Source organism: Heptranchias perlo, chromosome 3 (genome assembly GCF_035084215.1).
Source record: "Heptranchias perlo isolate sHepPer1 chromosome 3, sHepPer1.hap1, whole genome shotgun sequence".
Classification (NCBI taxonomy): Eukaryota; Metazoa; Chordata; class Chondrichthyes; order Hexanchiformes; family Hexanchidae; genus Heptranchias; species Heptranchias perlo.
In genome coordinates, this window is record NC_090327.1 from 5,958,501 (window position 1) to 5,986,270 (window position 27,770).

At 43.6% G+C, this 27,770-nt stretch overlaps 1 protein-coding gene across 1 annotated transcript in view; it reads right to left on the bottom strand.

Annotated features, from left to right (window-relative positions):
- The window catches only part of LOC137309904 (cadherin-2-like), a 187,446-nt gene that overhangs the window by 158,435 nt on the left and 1,241 nt on the right, over nt 1-27,770 (bottom strand). The window contains exon 2 of the mRNA XM_067977915.1: nt 24,152-24,260. Within this exon, the coding sequence (XP_067834016.1) occupies nt 24,152-24,260 (109 nt within the window). The remainder of the gene's footprint in view (nt 1-24,151; nt 24,261-27,770) is intronic.

The window sequence follows — 27,770 nt, forward strand, 5'->3', positions numbered from 1 at the left end:
TAACTTGCACCCACCCTCGGCATTGTTGGATTAATCAGGCTGCAATGAGAATGCTTTACTACATCACAAGATCACGATACATTGGAGGTTTAGTCTTGCTGTGAGCAAAAACACACCCACACCCTCAATAATAGAAATGCCTTGTCCAAGTGCACACATTAAAGTTCAAAGAGGGAAAAAGAAAACAAGGGAAGAAAGGGAAATGAAGACTTGTAAATATATAGCACCTCAGGACGGCCCAAAGCACTTGACAGCCAATGGAGTACTTGTGAAGTGTGGGTAGAGGGGTTTAGGGAGGGAATTCCAGAGCTTGGGGCCTAGGCAGCCGAAGGCACGGCTGCCAATGGTGGGGCTAAGGAAATCAGGGATGCATCAAGAGGCCAGAATTGGAGGAGTGCAGAGACCTCGGAGGGTTGTAGGGCTGGAGGAGGTTACAGAGATAGGGAAAAGGACGGGGGGGGGGGGAGGCCGTGGAGGGATTTGAACACAAGGATGAGAATTTTTTTTTTTATAAATGTGTTGCCGCTGGACAATGTAGGTCAGCAAGCACAGGGGCGATGGGAGGACAGGACTTGGTGTGAGTTAGGATACGGCCAGAGTTTTGGATGATCTGAGCGTGGAAGGTTGGAAAAGTCACACGTGGCATACAAAAATAAATTTGACCAAGAATTTTTTAAAAAGTGGAAATATTCAATGCTTTCAACGATCAGATAAAACTTAATTGCAGAAAAATCAAACTGCCAGGAAGTCAATAGATAGTGAATGATCTGGTAAGATCCAGGCTTGAACAGCAGCTTAAAGCAGATAAAATTACTCCACTACAGCCTCATCTTGTCAAAATTGGTTTTGACCTCTATTCCAGCATTAAACTTAGTTATTGGGGGAGAAGCAAATGGCTCACTGAAGGTTCTGTATTCAGGACTATTTTGAATTGGATCAATAGAGTAGCACTAGGGTGTCCCCAATGCTATCAGGACAAAACATCACCAGTGCCCTTGAGAGGGCACCACTAATACTAAAGCACCAAACAAATAAAATTATAGTCTGGCCCCTTTCATTAGTAGTACAGTTGGTGTCCTACAGTGCCAACCGGTCATGAAATGCTTGGTGGACACCACACAATCTATCGCCAAAGGTCACCCAGGGGCCATGCAAGAGAGGCGCCAGCAGTCGGAACAACCCTCCCCATGGGTCCTTCAATATCCTAGACCTGGGTATGACGGTTTTAGCCAGACACAGGGGCCAAACCACCAGGAAGTCATGCAGAACTTTGGTTATACCACATTGGTTCACCATTCTGGTCTCCATAGTCACAGAAAAGGTAGAGGCACTGGAGAAGGTGCAAAAAAGTTCTACAAGGATGAGACCAAAACTGAGAAGTTATAACGATCAGGAAAGATTGAACAAGCTGGGGTTCTTCTCTCTAGAAAAAGAGAGATGGCTGAGGGGTGACCTAAAAGAGGTCTTCAAAATTATGAAGGGGTTTGATAGGGTGGAGGTAGAGATGTTTCCACTTGTGGGGGAGACCAACACTAGGGGTCATAAATATACAAGATCGTCACTAAAAAATTCAACAGGGAATTCAGGAGAAACTTCTTTACCCAGTGAGTGGTTAGAACACGGAATAGTTGAGGTGAATAGCAGATTCATTTAGGGGGAAGCCAGATAAACATGAGGGAGAAAGGAATAGAAGGATATGTTGATAGGGTGAGATGAAGTAGGGAGGGAGGTGGCTTGTGTGGAGCATAAACACCGGCATGGACCAATTGGGCCAAATGGCCTGTTTCTGAGCTGTAAATTCTCTGCAATCCGCATGTCCACTCAAAGATAAGGAGTGTGGGACTAAATAAATTTTACTTGGGCCCAGCGCCAAAAGGTTACTAGAAGGAAGCAACATTTTCAAAAACAAGCAACTCACCGGTAAGCAGAATTTCCCCTCCATGCCCCACCCTCCCCTCCAAAAACAGTCTGAATAGCTGTTACTAGAGTCAACAGTCTGCCGTATATTTTTTTTTTGGTTTTAAAGCAAATTTTGAAAACGCGCACAAAGACTGAAGTATTCGAAGCGTTGGCTCAGCTTTTTAAATAAGTCACACGTAGATAACAATGTCGTGTCGCACCCACTCGAGAACTGAATGCTTAGCTACCTCTGCTTTACTTCACATCTCAGCTATGCAAACCAAAGGCAGGTCATCCGACCAAAATAAAACGGTGCATACTTTCTTGCACCGCAGCACCAGCGAGTCACTCGCTATCAGCCTCTTGAGAAATTCCACACACTGGTCCAAATGAGCACGGAAGCGTACAAATGCTGACAAGAGAGGCTGAGCTGACCGTTACAGATCCTTTGTCGGGAAAAAAATTCCTCTGATTCCTGACAGCGAGGTGTTAGGACTGCAGAAAAAAAAGACGCAACATTAACTTGGGAATAAACTCGAGGATTAGTCGGGACAGGAAATTTGGAGTGTTCTAATTAAGAGTTATATTTCCCCCCCCCCCCTCAAAAAAAAGGCGAGGTGGTGTAATTATTGTTCACTTTTAACCACCACAAAAGCATCTCAAGGTCTCAACAGAATTCAAATTCAACGTAAAAAAAGGTTCACAGCATCATTTTCGCCTCCATACAAAGTTCCACAAACGTGCAGCAATCTTAACTAGATGAAACTTGGTAAGAATTCAGACGTGCTATTAAAATCTGGGCAACATTCAGGAGATTTCAGAACAGCTAGCTTCCATTCAGACAGATTTCTGTAGGAAAAGGGTCAAAGTTCAGAATTCCAGCATCTGCTGTTATTTGCTTTTCGTTCACGGAAGTTCTGATCTGGATTTCTGTCACAAAAAGCAGAGGTTTCACTGGGACCCATCACACAGGACAGGAGAGGCATTTGAAAAAGGAGAAAACAATTCTTTTTTGTTTAGTTTTATAAATTGAATTTATAAAACTTAGTTTGAATCAAATGTTTAATCAGATGCACAGCCCAAAAGCAAAAATAAACATCCATTTGGACAAATCTGCAAAGTTGTTCTTGATCCCTAGTTACCAACCTAAAAACCATTTTACACTACCACTAAACCTGTTGTAGTAAGCTCTTCCTTTCAATAACAAATTACTGTTAAACACCCCACCCCTCACTTTTAGTCTTTATCTTATAAAACTCTCTCGATTCAGGAATTGCCCCTATGGATTGAAAAATTGTCAGTCACTCCATTATTTAAGGAGGGTGGCAGGGAGAACCCAGGAAATTATAGACCTATTAAAATCGAACACCAGTTGCGGGGAAGTTACTCGAATCGGTCATCAGGGACGGAGTGACTGAGCACTTGGACAAATATGAACTGATCAGAGAGCCAGCATGGATTTGTAAAGGGTGCGTCATGTCTGACAAAACTAGTCGAATTTTTTGTGGAGGTCACTAACGTGGTAGACAAAGGAGTGTTTAATGGAAGTTATTTATATGGACTTCCAGAAGGCATTCGCTAAGGATCCACATCAGAGATAGTTAGTAAAAATTAAAGCGCACTAAACCTATTAATATGGGTAGGGCACTGGTTAGGAGGTAGGAGACCGAGAGTAGGGATAACGCGACTAGTCGTGTCTCCTAGAGATCTGTACTGGGGCCTCAGCTTTCATTATATTTATCAACGACTTCGATAAAGAGCAAGTGAGAGACGCATGTCCAAGTTTGCTGATGACACTATTTACTGTGCCGCTTAATTTAGTGTTGATGGGAGCATAAAGTTGCAACAGGACATTGATAGATTAAGTGAGTGGGCAAAACTGTGGCAGATGGGAGGTCATCCATCCATCTCGGACCCAAGAAAGATAGATCAGAGTATTTTCTAAATGGTGAGAGGCTAGGAACTGTGGAGGAGGAGAGAGAGATTTAGGGGTCAACGTACAGAAACCACTAAAAAAACTAGTGGACAGATAGATAGAGACGTTAAACTGAGGCCCCAACATCTCGGGTGGACGTAAATGATCCCATGGCAATATTTTGACGAAGAGCAGGGGAGTGTTCCCCAGTGTCCCAGCCAATGCTTATCCCTCAACCGACACTTAAAAAAAAATCTGGTCATTATCACATTGCTGTTTGTGGGATCTTGCTGTGTGCAAATTGGCTGCCACATTTCCTACATTACAACAGTGACAATTCATAAATACCTCATTGGCTGTAAAGTGCTTTGAGATGTTCAGAGGTCGTGAAAGGCGCTATATAAATGCAAGTCTTTCTTTCAAGGTGGTGACTTTTGGCGATCAGGTCAACAAACTGTGTGTGTGTGTGTGTGTGTGTGTGTGTGTGTGTGTGTGTGTGTGTGTGTGTGTGTGTGTGTGCTGTATCTTTTCTATGGTTCTAAACTGGTTTCAGTGACTTCAGAGGTCACATAGTGGAAGATTTTTTTCTTAAATAAAATGAAAATGTAATGAACTCACTTCCCTGACCGATGTGTACAGCTAAGTTGCTTCATCAAGGCAGCTGAGCCTCCACAAAAAAAAAAATTGAATCTTGGTCTCCCCATTTGGGGTCCTTTTAGTGTCACCATTCTTTGCTCATTGAAGTAGTAGATTTGGGTAATTCCACTCATCATTGCTGGGAAATTATGATGACGCACAACAAAACTTGCAGTATTCCTCGAGTGAATACACTTAACCGCTGGGAAAAAAATCGGTCTAGATTACCTGACCAAGTGTCTGAAAACTAACTGTATCTTGCACCATGGGCACCAACCAAAATGTCAAGCAAGTTTTTCCCTGAGCCTTTTGTAATACAAAATTACTTGCAGCTGTTCACCAGAAAGTGCATCATGTAAAATAAAAACCAAAAAAAAAGTGCAAAAACTGAAGATGAAAAGCCATTTTCCTTTATATCTACTCAAATCGTTCAGACACCTAAAAGATGCACGTACAAATAGCTTAACAAAGCCAACATTTATAGAAGGAATTGTCTTTTTTGCAAAGTTCAAATAAAGTCAGTCACACTTGGTCCTAACTTGAACTGATGGGCTCGTGTAGGGATCCCTTTGAGCTTTGTTCTGGAATGTGCTTCGTCTGTTTTTCCCACCCCTGCTCAGATATTTTGACGCTGCGGAGCGAAAGCCAGAAACTACGTACCATTAAAATAAAAGGTGACGAACCATTAAAATACAAGGTGCTAATTTCTAGCACTTCACAAAACTGAAACCATGTGTGAGAAGAGAGCCTGGCATTCGGACTCTCATTCCTCAGTTATATTGGGCCTGGTGATTGAACCCAGGGACAGACTCTGCTCTACTCCTCAATCTGCAAAAAAAATGCAGATTTCAGGTCCTTTGTACTAGTTTTTGCCCATTGCACAGGTCTCTCGATATCACGGCAGAGAACATTTTCCTATCTGTTACAAACATCCCTCCTCCCCCAAAGGTGCTGACTTGTAGTAATATCCAGCAACGACTAGATTTTAAAATTCTCATCCTTGTTTTCAAATCCCTCCATGGCCTCGTCCCTCCCTATCTCTAACCTCCTCCTCCTCCTCCCCCCCCAGATCTCTGCACTCCTCCAATTCTGGCATCTTGCACATCCCTGATTTCCTTCACTGCACCATTGGCAACTGTGCCTTCAGCTGCCAAGCTCTGGATTTCACTCTCTAAACCTCTCCAACTCTCTCCTCCTTTAAGACACTCCTTAAAGGATTACCTCTTTGACTAAGCTTTTGGTCAACTATCCTAATATCTTCGTGGTTCAGAGTCAAATTTTGTCTGATAAAAATCGCTCCTGTGAAGCACCTTTTACTATGTTAAAGGCGCTATACAAATTCAAATTGTTGTAATAGTTAGGGGATAGTCCCACAGGCACCAGTTACCCATCAATACCGCAACAAGTTATCATTTTCTCATGCAGGGGTGAGACAGCGAGTGCTGACAGGTAATTCAACCATAACACCAAGGCAGCCCAAACCCACCCTCATCAGACATGCACACTACAGCAGAAAGTCACTGGATAACGATCAGGAATTAAAACACTTTGCTGGGCAGTGACTCTCTCCTTCAAAAGGAAGGAAGGAAAGAAAGACAGACAGACTTGTATTTATATAGCGTCTTTCATGACCTCAGGACATCCCAAAGCTCTTTACAGCCAATGAAGTACTTTTGAAGTGCATTTCACCACTCTGGCACAACACAACCTGACAAAACTTGTGACATTGAGTGAGGTAACCAGTCTCTAATCATAGAGCAGCACAAGCTTGGGATCCAAAACTCTCGTCTCTTTCTTCCCCACCTGCAAATGGCAGGACGTTAATGGTTCCAAAAGGCTCTCTGGCGCTTCATCCAAATGGCCAGTCTATTTGCAAGTGTCCGTTGAAGGTGGGGGAAAACACAGCTGAGTCGCACATGTCCCCATCTGTTTTCCAGCTGTGGTATTACGAGATAGCTATTAGGAGCCAGAAACCGTACACACAGGGTGTCCAAACTTTTGTCTTTGCGACCCACATAGGCTCCATGGCAGAAAGCTCGAAGCCCACACGCAAAGTTTGAATTCACGTTCACAGCATATCCACTCTAAGTTGCTGATCTGAACACATCTTTAAATTTTGATTTAGGGTTTATCCGCCAACGAGGGACCAGCATAAAACTTCTGGGTTAGTAACAGACTTCAGGAGGACATAGACAGACTGATGAAATGGGCAGACACATGGTGGATGAAATTTATCGCAGAGAAGTGTGAAGTGATGCATTTTGGTAGGAAGAATGAGGAGGCAATATAAACTAAATGCTACAATTTTAACTGGGGCGCAGGAAGAGACACCCCTGGGGGTGTACACACACAAACCTTTGAAGATGGCAGGACAAGTTGAGAAGGCTGTTTAAAAAAAAGCACACAGGATGCTTGGCTTTATAAATAGAGGCATAGAGTACAAAAGCAAGGAAGTTATATAAACTTTTATAAATCATTGGAGCAGTGTATCCAATTCTGTGCATCAAACTTTAGGAACTGTGTCAAGGCCTTGGAGAGGGTGCAGAGGAGATTTACTAGAATGGGACCAGGGATGAGGGACTTCAGTTATGGGGAGAGACTGGAGAAGATGTGGTTGCTCTCAGTGCAGAGAAGGTTACGGGCAGATTTAAGAGGTGTTCAAAATCATGAAGGGTTTTGATAGAGTAAATAAGGAGAAACTGTTTCCAGTAGCAGAAGGGTCGGTAACCAGAGGACACAGATTTAAGGTAATTGGCAAAAAGAACCAGAGGAGACATGAGGAGAATTTTTTTTTTTTAAAAACGCAGCGAGTTGTGATGATCTGGAATGCACTGCCTGAAAGGGTGGTAGAAGCAGATTCGATAGTAACTTTCAAAAGGGAATTGGATAAATACATAAAAAGGGGAAAAATTTGCAGGGCTATGGGGAAAGGGACTAATTGGATAGCTCTTTCAAAAGGAGCGGGCACAGGCACGATGGGCTGAACGGTCTCCTTCTGTATTGTACGATTCTGTGTTCACAGATCGAAGGAGAAAAAGAAATGAGCACAAATGGGACCTCGTTGCCTGGGTTTTGAAGGGCATGTTGCCAGGGCTTAAGGCCACAAAATTGGGCACTGCTGCATTAGTAGATTCATCCTCAACTCCCCCCTATCCCCAACAGCACAGAAACCAAATGGAGCTTGAGCAATTCAAATTTGGGAAATCACTTACATTTAGCAACAAATCCAAAAAAGTTTTAGCTAAAACTGCTGGCAAGCCCCAAAGTTTTCTGAAGCCTCCCTGGGAGGTCCTCATAGAAGGAGAGAGAGAGAGAGAGAGAGAGAGAGAGAAAGGCAGGAAATTCTGTTTCCAACCAGTGGGTGGAGGATCCCCAAACACTTGCGGAAGGTGACCAAAACTAGGGGCCTGAAATATAAAAGATATAGATAGTCACTAATAAATCCAATAAAGGAATTCAGGAGAAATTTGTTTACCCAACGGGTGGAACTCACTACCACAAGGAGTAGCTGAGGCAAATAGCATAGCTGCATTTAAGAACATTAGAAATAGGAGCAGGAGTAGGCCTTACAGCCCCTCGAGTCTGCTCCGCCATTCAATCAGATCATGGCTGATCTTTGACCTCAACTCCACTTCCCCGCCAGATCCCCATATCCTCTGATTCCCCTAAAGTCCAAAAATCTGTCTCTCTCAGTCTTGAATATACTTAACGACTGAGCATTCACAACCTTCTGCGGTAGAGAATTCCAAAGGTTCGCAACCTTTTGAATGAAGAAATTCCTCCTCATCTCAGTCCTGAATGGCTGACCCCTCATTCTGAGACAACGACCCCCTAGTTCTAGACTCGCCAGCCAGGGGAAGACCCTGTCAAGCCCTCTCAGAATCTTATACTTTTCAATGAGATCACCTCTCATTCTTCTAAACACCAGAGAGTATAGGCCCAATCTCTCCTCATAGGAGAGCCCTCTCATCCCAGGAATCAATCTAGTGAACCTTCATTGCACCCCCTCTAAGGCAAGTATATCCTTCCTTAAGTAAGGATACCGAAACTGTACGCAGTACTCCAAGTGTAGTCTCACCAGTGCCCTACATAATTGCAGCAAGACCTCCTTACTCTTATACTCCAACCCCATTGCAATAAAGGCTAACATACCATTTCGCTTTCCTAATTGCTTGATACACCCACGTTAACTTTAAGGGGAAGCTAGATAAGTACGAGAGAGAAAGGAATAGAAGGACTCGCTGATAGGGTGAGATGACGAAGGGTGGGAGGAGGCTCACGTGGGGCATAGGCACCGGCACAGGATTTACAGCACAGAAATTCTGTGGTCCACGTAATATTGCAGGTCATGGGGGTCACGTGGGGAAATTCTGAGCAAGGCCATTCTCAGAGACAGATGCCCTGAACAACTGCCCTTCCAGTGAACTATGAAGATTGTGAAACCAACAACTTCCAAAAATTGAACATTTCGTGCAAATGCATTATAACCAGTAGCGAATGATTAATTCTGGAGCACATCTGTCCTGGCCATTTCTAACATCAATTCTTGGACGTTTCTGTAATCTGGAATGCAGTTTAAAAAAAAGGGTTCGTGTCTGGGAACAAGTTTCCAACGACTGGAGGCAGTGCAGGCAAGAGCCACAAGTTAATCCCTACCGTGGGAAGACTGGAGAGACTTGAGCTTTTCAGCCTAGATAGGAAGCGATCTTATTAAGTTATCATCGAACCATACAGCACAGGAGGCGGCCATTCAGTCCATCGTGCCTGTGCTGGCTCTTTGAAAGATCTATCCAATTAGTCCCACTCCCTGTGTGCAATGTTATATATAGCCTTAATATAGATATGATAGGAAATCTAGAACATTACTTCAAAATAAATTGAAACTAGTAAATGATAATTAACATTGATATGAGGACTTCCTTGTTCATAAAAAGAGCAATCAACATTTGGACAGGCTAATTTGGAAATGGCAAAAACGATGGACCCATTTAAGAAACAATTGGTTGCTGCAACGAGGGTCCTTCTGGATGGTTGAATTAAGATGAATCAAATGGCCTTCCTCACCCATAAATATCCTGTGGTTTTGTGACAACAACTTGCATTTATGTAACACCTTTAATGTAGTAAAAGCATCGCGCAGCACTTCACAGGAGCAATCAAACAAAATTTGACACCGAGCCAGATAAGAGAGAGATATTAGGGCAGGTGACCAAAAGCTTGGTCAAAGAGGTAGGTTTTAAAGGAGCATCTTAAAGGAGGAGAGAGAGGTGGAGGGGTTTAGGGAGGGAATTCCAGAGCTTAGGGCCTAGGCAGCTGAAGGCACGGCCGCCAATGGTGCAGCGATTAAAATCAGGGACGCGCAAGAGGCCAGGATTGGAGGAGCGCAGAGATCTCGGAGGGTTGTAGGGCTGGAGACGGTTACAGAGATAGGGATTTGAACACAAGGATGAGAATTTTAATCAGTTTTATTCCAATTTATTAACTGGCAGACTAATTGGGTATCTGGATTTAGCTGGGAGGCAGATCTTGTTGCATTCTGACAATATTATTGTAGTGTAGGATATTGAGAGCCTGTTCTTAAGTCACATAACTTAAGGGAAAGAGTAAAATAAACAAGTTAATGGATAGCTCAGTCTCAAAAACTAAAATATCTCCAAAGGGAGGCAACTGAAGAATCTAATACAGTTCAAGGCCTTGAATTGCATGACTGTGGTTCCAACCCATTTTAAAGTAAATATACACAAGAGATGAAAACATAGAAGAGGTAAACAATGATACTGAATTTAGTGTAAACACCAGAAATGTCAAAAGACCAAATTTCTGATACGTATGGATTTTTTAAAATTCCCCATCACTACTTTGACTGGAAGCCCATTTCTCCTCTCAGCTCCTGGATGTGATAGCTCCTTCTGGGCTATAGTTCCATGGATGCCAGCCACCCCTCGAATACATCACTCAAGTGGCCATTCTTTTAAGTGAACATCTACACAGCACGCTATACATGTGTAACAACTTGCATTTATAGAATCAGAAAATTTATGGCACAGAAGGAGGCCATTCGGCCCATCATGTCCGTGCCAGCCGAAAATGAGCCACCTGGCCTAATCCCACTTTCCAGCACTTGGTCCATAGCCTTGTAGGTCAGGGTGCTTCAGGCGCAAATCCAGGTACTTTTGTAAAAATGAGTTGAGGGTTTCTGCCTCTACCACCCTTTCAGGCAGTGAGTTTCAGTCCTTCATATAGCACCTTTAATGTAATAAGAACACCCCAAGGGTCAAGAACCAGAGGACACAGATTTAAGATGATTGGCAAAAGAATCAAAGGCAACATGAATTTTTTTTTTAATGCAGCGAGTGGTTATGATCTGGAATGCACTGCCTGAGGGGGTGGTGGAGGCAGATTCAATCATGGCTTTCAATGGGGAATTGGATAAGTACTTGAAGGGGGAGGGGGAAAATTGCAGGGCTACAGGGATAGGGCGGGGGAAGTGGGATTAGCTGGATTGCTCTTGCTGAGAGCCGGCACGGATAACAGGAGCGTTATCAAACAAAATTTGACTCCGAGCCACAGAGAGATTAGGTCAGGTGACCAAAAGCTTGGCCAAAGAGGTAAGTTTTAAGGAGAGTCTTAAAAGAGGAGGAAAGAGAAGGGTAGAGAGGTTCAAGGAGGGAATTCAGAACTTCGGGCCGAGGCAGCCGAAGGCACGACGGCCAATGGTGGAGCGATGAATATTGGGTATGCGCAAGAGGCCAGAATTGGAGGATCGCAGAGATAGAATCATAGAATGGTTACAGCACAGAAGGAGGCCGTTCGACCCATCGAGCCCGTGCCGGCTCTCAGCAAGAGCAATCCAGCTAATCCCACTTCCCCCGCCCTATCCCCGTAGCCCTGCAATTTCCCCCCCCCCCCCTTCAAGTACTTATCCAATTCCCCATTGAAAGCCATGATTGAATCTGCCTCCACCACCCCCTCAGGCAGAGCATTCCAGATCATAACCACTCGCTGCATTAAAAAAAAAAATTTCATGTTGCCTTTGATTCTTTTGCCAATCATCTTAAATCTGTGTCCTCTGGTTCTTGACCCTTCCGCCAATGGGAACAGTTTCTCTCTATCTATTCTGTCTAGACACCTCATGGTTTTGAATACCTCTATCAAATCTCCTCTCAACCTTCTCTGCTCTAATAGAACAACCCCAGCTTCTCCAATCTATCCACGTAACTAAAGTCCCCCATCCCTGGAACCATTCTAATGAATCTTTTCTGCACCTTGTTTAAGGCCTTCACATCTTTCCTAAAGTGCGGTGCCCAGAATTGGACACAATTCTCCAGTTGTGGCCAAACGTGTTTTATAAAGGCTCATCATAACTGCCTTCTGATTTTGTACTCTATGCCTCTATTTATAAAGCCCAGGATCCCATATGCTTTAACCTCTTCCTCAACCTGCCCCGCCACCTTTAACCATTTGTGCGCATATACCCCCAGGTCTCTGTTCCTGTACCCCCTTTAGTTTATATTGCCTCTCCTCGTTCTTCCTACCAAAATGTATCACTTCGTACTTCTCTGCATTAAATTTCATCTGCCGAGTGTCCGCCCATTCCACCAGCCTGTCCATATCCTCTTGAAGTCTATCACTTTCCACTACACTTCCAAATTTTGTATCCTCTGCAAATTTGGAAATTGTGCCCTAGTCCTCACACTCACGAAAAGCAGTGATCCTAGTACTGACCCCTGGGGAACACCACTATACACCTCCCTCCAGTCCGAAAACCAACCGTTCACCACTACTCTCTGTTTCTTATTACAGAGCCAATTTCATATCCATGCTGCCACTGCCCCTTTTATTCTTATGGGCTGCAACTTTGCTGACAAGCCTATTGTGCAGCACTTTATCAAACGCCTTTTGGAAGTCCATATAAACCACATCAACTGCATTGCCCTCATCAATCCTCTGATACCTCATCAAAAAACTCAATCGAGTTGAACACTATTTGCCTTTAACAAATCCATGCTGACTTTCCTTAATGAATCTGGGAGGGTCACACACAAATTCGGAGCTCTGTCCTACCATCATGCGCTTGTCTGGTCAGGAATTAAGTCTCTCGCTCTCTCTGAACCTAGATCTTCCTGGTATGTGCGGCTCTGTTGCACACTGGACTGTGCACTTACTAACTGAGCCATCGGGAGCGGGAGCCGACAAGGCTGGCAATACCCATCCTTGAGGTGTGATGCTACCCCTTCTTGAACCACTGCAATTCTTTTGTAGCAGTTTGACACAACTGAGTGGCTTGCTAGGCCACAACAGAGTCAACCACGTTGGTGTGGGACTGGAGTCACATTTAGGCCCAGGCCAGGAAAAGACGGCAGGTTTCCTTCCCTAAAAGAATCAGTTAGGGCTTTTAACGGCAATCCGACAGCTTCATGGTCACTTTTACTGGTACAAGCATTTTATTTGCAGAATGCTTTAAAAAAAATAAAACAATTCAAATTCTCAAACTGCCCTGGTGTGATCTGAACTCACGTTCTCTGGATTACTAGTCCAGGCCTCTGGATTACTAGTCCAGGCCTCTGGATTACTAGTCCAGTAACAACCACTACACTACCGTTATCATACCCATATTTTATTTCCAAGAGGATCACGTCAAATACATTGGAGAATACAATGTTCTGCTTTCCTCGCAAGAGAGTTTAAACTGTCAAAAGTTGTTCTATATCTCTCAAAACAGCACAAAAACCTGTTTGGGATTCAGTATTCGGCATAAGAGAACAACAGTCCTCGAGAAGGCTTTTAAGTACAGAAAGCATTATCTCAATAGGCTTATTTCAATGTTTTTTCATCAGCTGATTTCCACTCAACACATTCCCTTTTTTGTGTAGCGGCTCAGACCCTAGCTTTCTTGTTTTTTTTATCCCCGCACTGTGCTTATAAGCCTTTTTATTACAATCCTTTAGGGATCTTGTACTTAACAGGGGGGGGGGGATTAAAAAAAAAACTTTGCTTAATGCAAAGTACCAAGATTTCCTGCAGCACTTAGCGGTCACACAAATAATGCAACCCGCTATCTTCCTCACAGAGTCTCCCCCTCCCAAACTCCCCGCCGGGAGGGATACCAGGACAGTCGGGACTTTTACGGAACATTCCCAGCAACTTCGTGAACAACACGAGGCCGGGGGAGGGAAAGATATCAGGACCAGCTTTGTGGAGCAGAGCAGTCAGTTTATGCTTGGTGTATATACCATAGTCAAACTGCCCACGAGTTATTGTGGTAAATTCCAGTTAATGGGCTAATCGCAAGTCAAGGACACGTCGAAAATCCATGGAAACTCCTCTGAAAATACTAATGTTACTCATCCAATTCTGAAAAGATAATCACACATGAAGTAGTGCAAACAAGGGCTCCTTTGTGTTTAGCACCTCGCCTGGTACTAATACAAATAGAATCGTGTGCACGCATTTCATTTATATTTTACGCATTTTTAAAAACAAAAAAAAAAATTGAGAGAGAGAAGCTGGGATTGTTCTCCTTAGGGCGGAGGAGGTCATGAGGAGATTTAATAGAGGGGTTCAAAATCACGAAGGGTTTTGATGGAGTCAATAAGGAGAAACTGTTTCCACTGGCAGGAGGGTCGGTAACCAGAGGGCACAGATTTAAGGTAATTGGCGAAAGAATCGGAGGAGAGACTTTTTTTTTGTAAACGCAGTGAGTGGTCACAATCTGGAACGCACTGCCTGAAAAAAGGTGGTGGGGGGTGGGGGAAGCAGATTCAATAATAGTTTTCAAAAAGAGAATCGGATAAATACTTGGAAGGGGGGAGAAAAATTTGCAGGGCTATGGGGAAAGAGCAGGGGGAGTGGAGTGGGACTAACTGGACCACTCTTTCACGACGGGCCGAATGGCCACCTTCTGTGCTACAAGATTCTATAACGTCTGCTACATTGCACCACCAACTGCAAACTTAGCAACCGATTCCAAGGCTGAGATAAACAATTTTAAACAAACAAGCCTTTCAGAATGTGAAAAATGCATCCCAGCCTAGTTGTTCCCTAGATACAGGTGAGGGGGAAAAACAAATCCTTTTAGTGTAGAGCTCCACGTACCGCCCAGCCCTGACAAAAGACTGCAGTGTATCTTCATTCTCTGTCGGCCACCCAATCACTGCCGTTCCCTCAGCTCTGCAAGGGCAAATCTCCAAAATAGGTGACTTTCAAGAAGAAAGCAGCTGACTGTATTGCCCGTGTTTAAATCTGAATCATTCACCGGACGAGAGAGAGAGAGGGAGGGCGAGAACAGCAAATAAAAAGGGAAAAATAAACCGAGTGGACACGGTGCAATATAATTTCATGAAGGTTTATTATAGCTCAGTCCCTTCTTCCCCTACAACCCCTGTAGCAATATTTTAGGTTTGAATTGGAGCAGAGACTGCATTACATTCCATCGATCAGCACAAAGACCCTGGGATTTTATTGATCACTTTGAACAGCAACCACAAAAAAAAAAACAGGCTATTTGCCAATCTATGAACCACAACTAGCGTAAATCAATACTGTTCAGTAAATAGTACTGCTCAAATATTGCACCCTTCCCTTTACAAAACAAAATGTATTTTTAGTCAGCAGAACTAAACCACGGAATTAAATCAGGGTTTCAGCCCGACAAACCAGCATCCCCATGTCAGGAAAGCCGATACACACCATCACCACTTCCTTCAAACACACGTTAAATTTAAGTCGATAAAAGGGTCCAGGACACAACAGATGCCCATTAATCATCACCCAGTCTTGTGGTTAATTCCCAAGTGCAGATATTGCTCAACACTTTAAAGTCAGGAAGTTATTTTATGCCATTTTGCCTACTGCATGCATCAAATTATGTGGTCTAAATCAATTAAACTCTTATTTCCTTTCCTGTAGTACTCTTACACCTACATTAGTCTGTCTACAGTGAATCTATAGCCCTCACTATCAGGATGCCTTTCGTTTAGAGAAGTTATCACATTTGATGGTTTTAGTTTTAATCAGTGCTTAAAATTTTTTTTTAAATCCTGAGTAACGATTGTTAGCCCAATTTGAAAGGACACATGTAATATTTTATTAGCATGCAGTATACATTGACTTTAAAGGCAAATTTATCATTCTATGAAATCATTAATACATCTAAAACTAGCAACAGATCTGCCTCAGGAGAAGTTTCTTTACTCAGAGGGTTGTGAATCTTTTGAATTCTCCAGCCCAGAGGGCTGTGGATGCTCAGTCGTTGAGTATATTCAAAACTGAGAGATCGATGGATTTTTGGACTCATGGGGAAATCAAGGAATATGGGGATCGGGCTGGAAAGGAGATCGAAGATCAGCCATGACCTTATTGAATGGCGGAGTAGGCTCGAGGGGCTTTATGGCCTACTCCTGCTCCTATTTCTTATGTTCTCAGTAACAGTTTCCTAGCCTGACCATTGAGCTATATTTTGCAAGCTAAAATTAGTGTACAAAAATGCTCATCAGTATTCTTAGGGGTGACAAACAACACCCTGGCTTTTGTATACATGCACACTAATAATAACTGGGGGAATGATTTCCAATCTAATCTCTTCTTGGGGTTCAATAGTTATGAATCACAAGCTTTACTAAGTTTGACATCATCTTAACCCCTCATATCCTATGGTCTTATAATACTTTCATGTATCCATTGCTCCATTTGGCTAAATAACATTATTGCTTTTAGGTTTATTCAGCAAATTGGTATCAATCTGCTATTCAAAAACAAATCTCTTAAGCCAATATGTTGTACCAATAACTTGCATTTATATAAGCCTTTAACGTAGTAAAACGTCTCACAGCACTTCACACGAGCTATTATCAAACAAAATTTGACACTGAGCCACATAAGGAGATATTAGGACAGGTGACCAAAAGCTTGGTCAAAGAGGTAGGTTTTAAGGAGCGTCTTAAAAGGGAGGAGAGAGCGAGAGAGGCGGAGAGGTTTAGGGAAAGAATTCCAGAGCTTAGGGCCTAGGCAGCTGAAGGCACGGCCGCCAATGGTGGAGCGATTAAAATCGGGGATGCGCAAGAGGAAAGAATTGGAGGAGCGCAGAGTGTTGTAGGGCTGGAGGAGGTTACAGAGATAGGGGCGAGGCCATGGAGGGACTTGAACGCAAGGATGAGAAGTTCAAAAATCCAGGCGTTGCCAGACGGAGACAATATAGGTCAGCGAGTACAGGGGAGATGGGAGAACGGGACCTGGTGCGAGTTAGGATACGGGCAGCAGAGTTTTGGATGAACTCAAGTTTATGGAGGGTGGAATTTGGGAGGCCGGCCAGGAGAGCATTGGAATAGTCGAGTCTGGAGGTAACAAAAGCATGGATGAGGGTTTCAGCAGCAGATGGGCTGAGGCGGGGCGGAGAAGTAGGCGGTCTTGGTGACGGAGCGGATACGTGGTCAGAAGCTCATCTCAGGGTCAACTAGAACGCCAAGGTTGGGAACAGTGGCTAGGGAGCAGAGTTGGAGACTATACCAATACACTTGTGGCATTCATAATTCATTACCGTAAATCCTTCCCACCACCAGTGACGGACCTGTAAACCGCCAGTACTCAACCACAGCTCAAAACTCTCCCTCGAAATTTGGACAGATGAAACCTCCAAATTTAACGCTGCTACTGGGTATTATTCTTCAACTAAGTCGGCATATTACACACACACCCCTCTCTCTGAAATCCAAACAACACTCTAACATGCGCTCTGTGCCAAACTTTAGATTTTGATTTCACAGATTATGTTTGTTGCCTTTTCTATCTAGTTAGTAGCAAAACACTTGTAAAAGCCACTTCTTGGACCAACATCTTGCCCAGCGCTATGTTCCACAACAGCTCGACAAACCCTACACCGAGAAATTTGAGATTGTGAAAAAGCGATGAGATTCCTAAATAATTTCCTCGTCTGCAAAATCAATTGCAAATTTAAAAATTATATATTCAATAATGTAGAAAAGAATACAACTGATTACTTGGAACTGTAGAGCAAATCAGTGCTTTCTACATGGAATTAATTTTACAGCATAGAAACAGGCCATTCGGCCCAACTATGGCAGTGTTTTATTACTGGCAAGTAAAATTAAGGAAAACCCAAAAATGTTTTATAAATACATAAAGAGCAAGAGGATAACTAAGGAAAGAGTAGCGACTATTAGAGACCAAAAAAGTAACCTGTGTGTGGAGGTGGACGATGTGGGAATGGTTCTTAATGAATACTTTGCGTCTATCTTCACAGGAGAGGGGGACGATGCAGAGATTATAGTTAAGGAGGAGGAGTGTGAAATATTGGATAAGATAAACATAGTGAGAGAGGAAGTATTAAGGGGATTAGAATCTTTGAAAAGTTGATACATTTCATCCGGGCCTGGCAATTTGTCACAAGCTGCTAAGTGAAAATAACGGAGGCTCTGACCATCATTTTCCAATCCTCCCTGGCTACAGGTGCGATGCCGGAAGATTGAAGGACTGCTAAGGTTGTACCGTTGTTTAAAAGAGAAAGATAGACAGAGTAATTATAGGCCAGTCAGTCTAACCTCGGTGGTGAGCAATTTTATTGAATTTGATGAGGTAACAAGGCAGGTCGATGAGGGTAGTGCATTTGATGTAGTGTACACAGGTTTTAGCAAAGCTTTTGACAAGGTCCCACATGGCACACTGGTCAAAAAAGTACAAACCCATGAGATCCAAGGGAAAGTGGCTAGTTGGATCCAAAATTGGCTCAGTGGCAGGAAGCAAAGGGTAATGGTTGACAGGTGTTTTTGTCAAGGCTGTTTTGGAAGGCTGTTTCCAGTGGGGTTCTGCAAGGCTCAGTACTAGGCCCCTTGCTTTTTGTGGTAAATATTAACGATTTGGACTTAAATATAGGGGGCTTGATCAAGAGGTTTGCAGATGATACAAAAATTGGCCGGGTGGTTGACAGTGAGGAGGAAAGCTGTAGACTGCAGGAAGACATCAATGGACTGGTCAGGTGGGCAGAAAAGTGGCAAATGGAATTCAATCCAGACAAGTGTGAGGTAATGCATTTGGAGAGGGCAAACAAGGCAAGGGAATACACAATAAATGGGAGGATACTGAGAGGTGTAGAGAAACAGAGGGACGTTGGAGTGCATGTCCACAGATCCCTGAAGGTAGCAGGACAGGTAGATAAGATGGTTAAAAAGGCATATGGGATACTTTCCTATATTCTATGCCTCGGCTAATAAAAGAGCAGGGAGGTTATGCTAGAACTGCATGAAACATTGGTTAGTCCACAGCTTGAGTACTTGTACAGTTCTGGTCACCACATTACAGGAAAGATGTGATTGCCCTAGAGAGGGCACAGAGGAGATTTACGAGGATGTTGCCAGGGCTGGAGAATTTTAGCTATGAGAAAAGATTGGATAGGCTGGGGTTGTTTTCTTTGGAACAAAGGAGGCTGAGGGGAGATTTAATTGAGGTGTATAAAATTACAACAGGACTAGATAGAGAGGACCTATTTCCCTTAGCAGAGGGGTCAGTGACCAGGGGGCATAGATTTAAAGTAATTGGTAGAAGGATTAGAGGGGAGCTGAGAAGAATTTTTTTCACCCAGAGGGTGGTGGGGGTCTGGAACTCACTGCCTGAAAGGGTGGTAGAGGCAGAAACCCTCAACTCGTTTAAAAAGTACTTGGATGTGCACTTGAAGGGCTGTAACCTACAGGGCTACGGACCAAGTGCTGGAAAGTGGGATTAAGCTGGATAGCTCTTTTTCAGCTGGCGTGGACACGATGGGCCGAATGGCCTCCTTCTGTGCCGTAACTTTCTATGATCGTCTCAATGTCTGCCTTATCGAACCCTTTCATAATTTTGAAGACCTCTATCAGGTCACCCCCTCAAGGAAGAGAAAAGAAGAGCTCCAGCCTGGTCAGTCTTTCCTGATCGTTAAAACCTCTCAGTTCTGGCAACATCCTCTGAACCTGACAGCACTTATCCCATCGGATAATCAACTCTGCATGTCCCTAGTTCACAACAAGCCACCTAAAACATTTGAGGTCGAGTCTAGTACCTACATCAGCTGCAGAAATAAGAACGGAAAATGCTGGAGAAGGTCAACCAGTCAGGCAGCATCTGTGGAGACCTTTTGTCTGGAAGGCGTGAAGAGAGTTAAAGTTTTTGAGCAAGTACAGAACCAGGGAAGTGGGGGGGGCGCGGAGGGGAGGGGAGGGGAGGAAAGAATAAAAGGGAAGGTCTGAGATAGGGTAGAGGGCTGACCAAAAAAAAATGGGAGCAGTGTTTATGATCTGAAGTTATTGAAATCAATGTTGAGTCCGGAAGGACTGCTCCCATTTTTTTTCGGTCAGTAAGTGCTGGTAATGGTTCTCCTGCTGCCATTCACAGCTATTCCTGATCAATCTTTTGTTTTTTTTAACCTGTCCCATTACCACCCTCTTAGCCTTGCACCATCATCCCTTTTGTCATTTAATCACTCGTGCCCTCCACCCTATCATAGACCTTCCCTTTTGTTCTTTCCCCCCCTCCCCTCCCTGGCTCTGTACTTGCTTAAAAACTTTAACTCTCTTCACACATCTTCCAGTTCTGACGAAAGGTCTTCGACCTGAAACGTTAACTCTGTTTCTTTCTCCGCAGACGCTGCCTGACTTGCTGAGCTTCTGTTTTTATTTCAGATTTCCAGCATCCGCAGTATTTTGCTTTCAGCTCCAGAAAGGTGGTTACCTGGTTAATAAAACTCTCCTGTCCCAGGACAGAGCTCTACGCACCCATGATTACAGACAGGTTTGACATTACAGTGGAGTTGTATTCCATATGGTGTCAAACCCAAGTGTGACAAGGCCGCCTTCTCCAAAAGATCTGATCCCACTGGAGCTGGAGTACTTCAGGTCTCGATTCCAGAGTTATACTGCACCTTCAGCGACAGCGTGAAGTGAAGGCACTTCACACCGACTCAGAAGTTGCAGCATAAACACAGGTGTCAGCCGTGGCTCAGTTGGTAACCCTCTCACCTTGGGAGTCAGAATGTCGTGGGTTCAAGTCCCACTCTAGAGGCTTGAGCACATAATCCTAGGCTGATACCTCAGTGTAGTATTGAGGGAGTGCAGCACTGTCGGAGGTGCCGTCTTTCGGAGGAGACCTTAAACAGAGGCCTCTGTCTGACCTCTCGGATGCACGTAAATAAAGGTCCCACAGCACTATTTTATAAGGAATAGGAGCTGGAGTAGGCTATTCAATGACTCAGCATCCTCAGGCCTCTGGGGTAGAGAATTCCAAAGATTCACAACCCTCTGCGTGAAGAAATTCCTCCTCATCTCAGTCTTGAATGGCCGACCCCTTATCCTGAGACTATGCCCCCTAGTTCTAGACTCACTAGCCAGGAGAAACAATCTCAGCATTTCGAAGAACAGGGAAGGTCTCCCCATGTCCTGGCCAATATTTATCTCAACCAACTAGTCACAAACAAATTATCTCGTCATTATCACATTGCTGTTTGTGGGAGCTTGCTGTGTGCAAATTGGCTGCCACGTTGCCCTGAATTACAACAGTGACCGCATTTTGAAAGTACTTCATTGGCTGTAAAGCACCTTGGGACGTCCTGGAGTTCGTGAAAGGCGCTATATAAATGCAGGTCTTTCTTAAATGCATTAGAAAATGGCAGTGGGTATGGTCCCTAAAAGACAACTGGTTTTCCAAAACATTAGAGTTGATAATTCAAATATGGATATTATTCAAGTACAATACAAGGCCTTATTTTCAGCTGCATTACAAGACTTCAAAATGGTAACTCCGAACAATCAGGATTTTTAATTTGCAGAATGGAGTTGCCACTTTTTATTGTACCTCTTTAACCAAACCCCCAGGCTAGTCACGGCCAAAAATGAATCACAATGGTTCTCAAAACACTTTTTCTGATGTCCAACCTACAGCTAAAAAGAGATTTGTCAAGATATATATGGATTACACTTCTACAGACTGGAATGGAAGAAATTTTATTTGGAGTTGAATTGAGTATTTCATCTACCGAGTCCAAATGAAATTTGATTAACACCTAAAGCAGAAAAAGTAAACCTTCTGTGATCAGCTGCATTAACAGTCTAGTGGCTACCAAGAAATTCCTATCTTTTAATTACTAGTATATCAGAACAGTCGCTACAGCTCTCAAACTTTAGATACTTCCATTTTGAAGCATACCTAGCTACAACTTAATATATTTTTATGCTAACATTGTACTAAGGATTAATTACTTGGCCCCTGCCGGATAACAGAAGCTCTGGAACCACATTAAGTCAAAACTAAAAGACCTTTATTGTGCAATTTAAATTCCTGTGACTCACTCAAGCACTTGCTGTACAGTACCTTATCTTCAGTGATTAAGACTTTCATCTAGACTGGTCAGTGTTTAAACGCAAGAATCCAATTAATGACTGACCAATCTTTAATGCACAAGCTTAGAAATCGTAGTTAGGCAACAGCTGCCCACATACCTAAAGTCAGCACGCATTTGTATGCATAATTCATCTGAAAGACTATTTCTGTTAACTGACTTGAAACAAAAAAAAAACCCTGCCTACATTCAGGTCGAGATTTAAACCAGCCCACAGAGCAGGCCAAACTAGTGAGTTTATTTCTGTCAACATCTTGTACGAAGAAAAACATTCCTGGACTAGAAACAAAATCAAACTGAAATATTTGATCTGATTATTAGTAATAAAATGAAAATGCACAAGACAACGATTGGACATTCTTCCCCTGCTATCTTATAAAAGGTTTGTCCTTTAGCAAAATGGAGAACACACACTACTTTTTACTGGTTCAAAAGAGGAACACTGTGCCAATACAGGCACGATGGGCCGAACAGCCTCCTGTGCGGTTATGCCACTATGAAATACCAATTTCCTCACCATTACAAAGAATACAATGGTATTCAGGGGGAGGGGGTGGGGGGCAGAAAGAGAAAGAGAAAGAAAAAAAACAGAAGTTTAATTCCAGTATTAGACCGGCTCAGTGCACCATCCCCAATATCACACATCTGTAAACCCCGACAGAAGAGTTTGCACTGCAACAAACTTGGCAGTGCAGCCATATTAGATGCACTGTGGTGCATAGTATAAAAGCAATATTAAAAGACTATAAGTGAAATTGAGAGGCAATTCAGTAAAAAGGCAAATGTCATCTCCCTAAAATTCTACCCAGTAGACCACATACAACACTGACATACTGTGCTAACACATGGCTTCAAACACTGAGGAATTTCAGATCCCAGTGTCAATTTCAAGCTACACTAAGACATTGCCCAATTCTTCGTGCCCGTGTAACAATCATGCAGTATTTCAAATCTTCTCAAATCGCACTGTATACTTGCATTGCTCGACAAAACGATTCCTTTTATTTGGAAGTCTACTTTGCAATCTAGCGGTGTCCCACACCTCCACCGCAAACATTTAAAACTAGTTTAGCAAATTTCCTTCTGACCTTGTAACTCAATAACGAACATACCCAATTGTTGAGTGGACTCATTTCAGAGATCACTGCTACACATTGAGAAATCACAAATTAGTCACTGAGCAAACAGTACGTGTTATCAACTTAACAAATGTATACGGTTAAGATCCTTCTGCAGTGGGCAATAGACTGGTCAGCCCAACATCAAAAATCACAGAATCATACAGCACACATGGAGGCAATTCAGCCCATCATGCCTGTGGCAACTCTTTGAAAGAGCTATCCAATTAGTCCCATTCTCCCCTGCTCTTTCCCCAAAGCCCTGCAAATTTTTCCTATTCAAGTATTTATCTAATTCCCTTTTGAAAAAGTTACTATTGAATCTGCTTCCACCGCCCTTTCAGGCAGCGCATTCCAGATCATCATAACTCACTGCATAAGAAGAAATTCTCATCTCCCCCTCTGGTTCTTTTGCCAATTATCTTAAATCAGTGTCCTCTGTTTACCAGTGGAAACAGTTTCTCCCTCTCTACTCTATTAAAACCCATCACAATTTTGAACACCTCTATTAAACCTTCTCTGCTCTGAGAACAACCCCAGCTTCTCCACGTAACTGAATTGCGCCTCTTGTTATTTTTGCACTCTAAAACCAGTTATTTAACCATTTTAACGTGGTCTCTTAGAAACGTTTACTTTTCGGTTGCATACCAGAAAGCAAGAAACTGAAAGACTTAAGATATGTCAGCCAAAACGGAATAGATAGTCACACACATCCTGTAATTCTTTTCATATCGACTACATTCTGATAGTCACAAGAGCTTCTTCCTGACAGAAGAGGAGAACAATCTGGCTAAACAGGCCTCGCCCATTCTGCTTTCTCTACCCAGGTCTAACGAGCTAAGAAGTAACTTCAGTGCAGCATCCAGGCCAAATAGGGTCAAACTCAAGGCAAAGTTCAAACCAGAGACAGCCTGGGACCTTCTGGTTAGAAGTCAAGTGTCCAATCGCTTAAAACAACACTAACCACTGCACCTCTAGAAACATACAAATGAAAGTTCAGCACAGGGCCCACCCCCCCGCCCCCCAAATTAGAAAATGATGATTTAAGAGAAATATTTACATTCTTTTGCTCTTTCACTTTTACATGAGGCTGGAAGCCACTGTGTTTCATACTGTTGGAAGTTCTTGCCTGGTTCTGTGTCTCTAATTTAACACAAACATCCTACTGGTACTTTGCAAAAGAGCAATAATGCGATGATGAATTACCATTTAAAAGAGGCTGCCCTTCACGAATGCTCCTTGAAACCACTGCGTTGTAAATATCTTCTGAAAATCCAGCCGTGCATGCTGTGTGTCCAGTTGCTTCTATTGGTGTCTAAAAGAGATGAAACGAGTAATTAAAAATGTTTTTAAAAAAATTCCAACAGAAATAAATGCTTCTTTGTTGCAGTTCCCTCTGGTCTAAAAAAAAGTGCTTTATATCAATTATAGAATCATCGAATGATATAGCACAGAAGGAGGCCATTCGACCAATCGTGCCTGAGCTATCCAATTAGTCCCACTCCCCCGCTCGTTCCCCATAACCCTGCAAATTTTTCCTTTTCTAGTATTTATCCAATTCCCTTTTTAAAAAAAGTTACTACTGAATCTGCTTCCACCACCCTTTTAGGCAGTGCATTCCAGATCATAACTCGCTGCATTAAAAAAAAATTCTCATCTCCCCCTCTGACTCTCTCACCAATTACTTTAAATTTTCCTTATACAGCTGAAATAAAACACTGAAAAATAGGTGGATGCAAACCACCACAGGCTATTATCTTCTTATGTTAATTAAACCAAGACTACTTTTAAAAAGGTGGCTATACTGTTGCCATGAGAAATGACCCTTAGGAGGTAGATTGGGATAAAGTAGGCTACTTTCAGATCTGCCCAAACATTTGGGTACCAGGTCAGTGACCATTACTGCACAAATGGTCTTAAGAGTCTCAAGCAAATGGCTGCCACACTGGAGCCTTACTGTAGACAATCACAGAGTGGAAACAATTCAATTGCAAGCATCTCTGATCATGTAATTTGAATTAGACAATACATTTAACCGATTTCATGCTTAAAAGGAGTTTCATTACTACGCAATTCTTTATTAGATACGTACAGTGAAAGAAGTTGTTGGAATAAATAAATTAACACTAAGAGTGGGAAATTTAGCTATATATCAATTAACTAACCAAATAACACTCAGATCTCAAGAACTAACTGCACAAGCCCAGCTCCCATTTACTGAAAGAAATTAAACTCAGCTCAATTCTAAAATATGAAAGTGCAGCCATAACAAATTTACTCCTTTGTATCATTGCAATCCATAAAAACATTCTGACCAGTTCTAATCAGACTACCAGAGAAAACATTACAAAAAAAAACACCAAACTGGAACACATTACTTTGATAAGCTACTGGGTCGCCTCCTGAACTGCTGCTGTCCACCTTTTGACAAAGCAGGTTGCTGCAAGAAAGCTACACAATGAAGCTTGCTCATATTGAACAAAGTTTCCAGCTTGCTTAACTGAGAAATCCAACTCCTCGCTACAATGTAGTGTATTTTATTTTATATATATTTCGGACAAGTTGCTATTATGATGATACAACCCCAACCTGAAAAGAAAGGGCTCTATATACACAAAAGGCTCTATTGTGATTTAAATCTACAGAAATGGGCCGTTAATGAAAAAAACGTTGATGCATTGTAAATGTCTGCATTTATAACATGTGTTTAAAATCCCTGCTAAACTGCCCCCCTTGCTCAACAGGGAGGGAGGGAGAGAGAGAGAGACCACAATCTGGGGATAGTGGCAATGCCTCTAAATGCATCTCCAACCCTTCTCAAATTAACCTGCTGGAAAATGAAACCCCGATTGCATTCATTAAAAGATTAAAATGCAGGGAGCACCGTCTAAAAGTAACGAGGTTTAAAACAAAACAAGGAGAAGGAGCAGGGAGGAGGTGAGCCTGTCCCAGGGGGCAGGCCGGCTGCTGCTCCGCTCCCTCTCCCAACAACCCAAAGGCTGTTTACACCCGGCGGAGGCTGCGCTCAACCAACGCCGGATCTGCGCCGCATGGTTAAAAACACACACAATCTGCTTTTCCACATAAATCTACATGCGCAAAGTATTTCCAGGCAATGCAAACCTCCCGATCACTAGGGCAGATTCTCTTTCTTTTTAAAAAAAAGTTTAATTAAATCCTCAATTTAAAAAAAAATGCAACGAAGAGCTTTGCAATGTAGCAAACTCTACATACAATAAAAAATAGACACACACGACTGGGCCGGGTATGGAGGAGGGGGGGGGGGGGGGGGGGGGAAGGAGGGGAAAATGAGAAGAAGGAGGAAAATGAGTAGGAGAGGAGAAAGAGAGGAACAAGTGGAGTCGCTCTTTTCTGCTCCATAGAAACGGATTGAAACAAAAAGCGGCTGCAGTGTCTGTCTGTCTGTCTGGTGGATGCACTCTCTGCCTGTCTGGGGGATGGACTCTGTCTGGGGGATGCACTCTCTGCCTGTCTGGGGGATGCACTCTCTGCCTGTCTGGGGGATGCACTCTCTGCCTGTCTGGGGGATGCACTCTCTGCCTGTCTGGGGGATGCACTCTCTGCCTGTCTGGGGGATGCACTCTCTGCCTGTCTGGGGGATGCACTCTCTGCCTGTCTGGGGGATGCACTCTCTGCCTGTCTGGGGGATGCACTCTCTGCCTGTCTGGGGGATGCACTCTCTGCCTGTCTGGGGGATGCACTCTCTGCCTGTCTGGGGGATGCACTCTCTGCCTGTCTGTCTGTCTGTCTGTTGGATGCAATCTCTGTCTGGTGGATGGACTCTGTCTGGGGATGCACTCTCTGCCTGTCTGTCTGGTGGATGGACTCTCTGTCTGGGGATGCACACTCTCTGTCTGTCTGGTGGATGCACTCTCTCTGTCTGTCTGGTGGATGCACTCTCTCTGTCTGTCTGGTGGATGCACTCTCTCTGTCTGTCTGGTGGATGCACTCTCTCTGTCTGTCTGGTGGATGCACTCTCTCTGTCTGTCTGGTGGATGCACTCTCTCTGTCTGTCTGTCTGTCTGTCTGGTGGATGCACTCTCTCTGTCTGTCTGTCTGTCTGTCTGGTGGATGCACTCTCTCTGTCTGTCTGGTGGATGCACACTCTCTGTCTGTCTGTCTGGTGGATGCACTCTCTCTGTCTGTCTGTCTGTCTGGTGGATGCACTCTCTCTGTCTGTCTGTCTGTCTGGTGGATGCACTCTCTCTGTCTGTCTGTCTGTCTGGTGGATGCACTCTCTCTGTCTGTCTGTCTGTCTGGTGGATGCACTCTCTCTGTCTGTCTGTCTGTCTGGTGGATGCACTCTCTCTGTCTGTCTGTCTGTCTGGTGGATGCACTCTCTCTGTCTGTCTGTCTGTCTGGTGGATGCACTCTCTCTGTCTGTCTGTCTGTCTGGTGGATGCACTCTCTCTGTCTGTCTGTCTGTCTGGTGGATGCACTCTCTCTGTCTGTCTGTCTGGTGGATGCACTCACTCTGTCTGTCTGTCTGGTGGATGCACTCACTCTGTCTGTCTGTCTGGTGGATGCACTCTCTCTGTCTGTCTGTCTGGTGGATGCACTCTCTCTGTCTGTCTGTCTGGTGGATGCACTCTCTCTGTCTGTCTGTCTGGTGGATGCACTCTCTCTGTCTGTCTGTCTGGTGGATGCTCTCTGTCTGTCTGTCTGGTGGATGCACTCTCTCTGTCTGTCTGTCTGGTGGATGCACTCTCTCTGTCTGTCTGTCTGGTGGATGCACTCTCTCTGTCTGTCTGTCTGGTGGATGCACTCTCTCTGTCTGTCTGTCTGGTGGATGCACTCTCTCTCT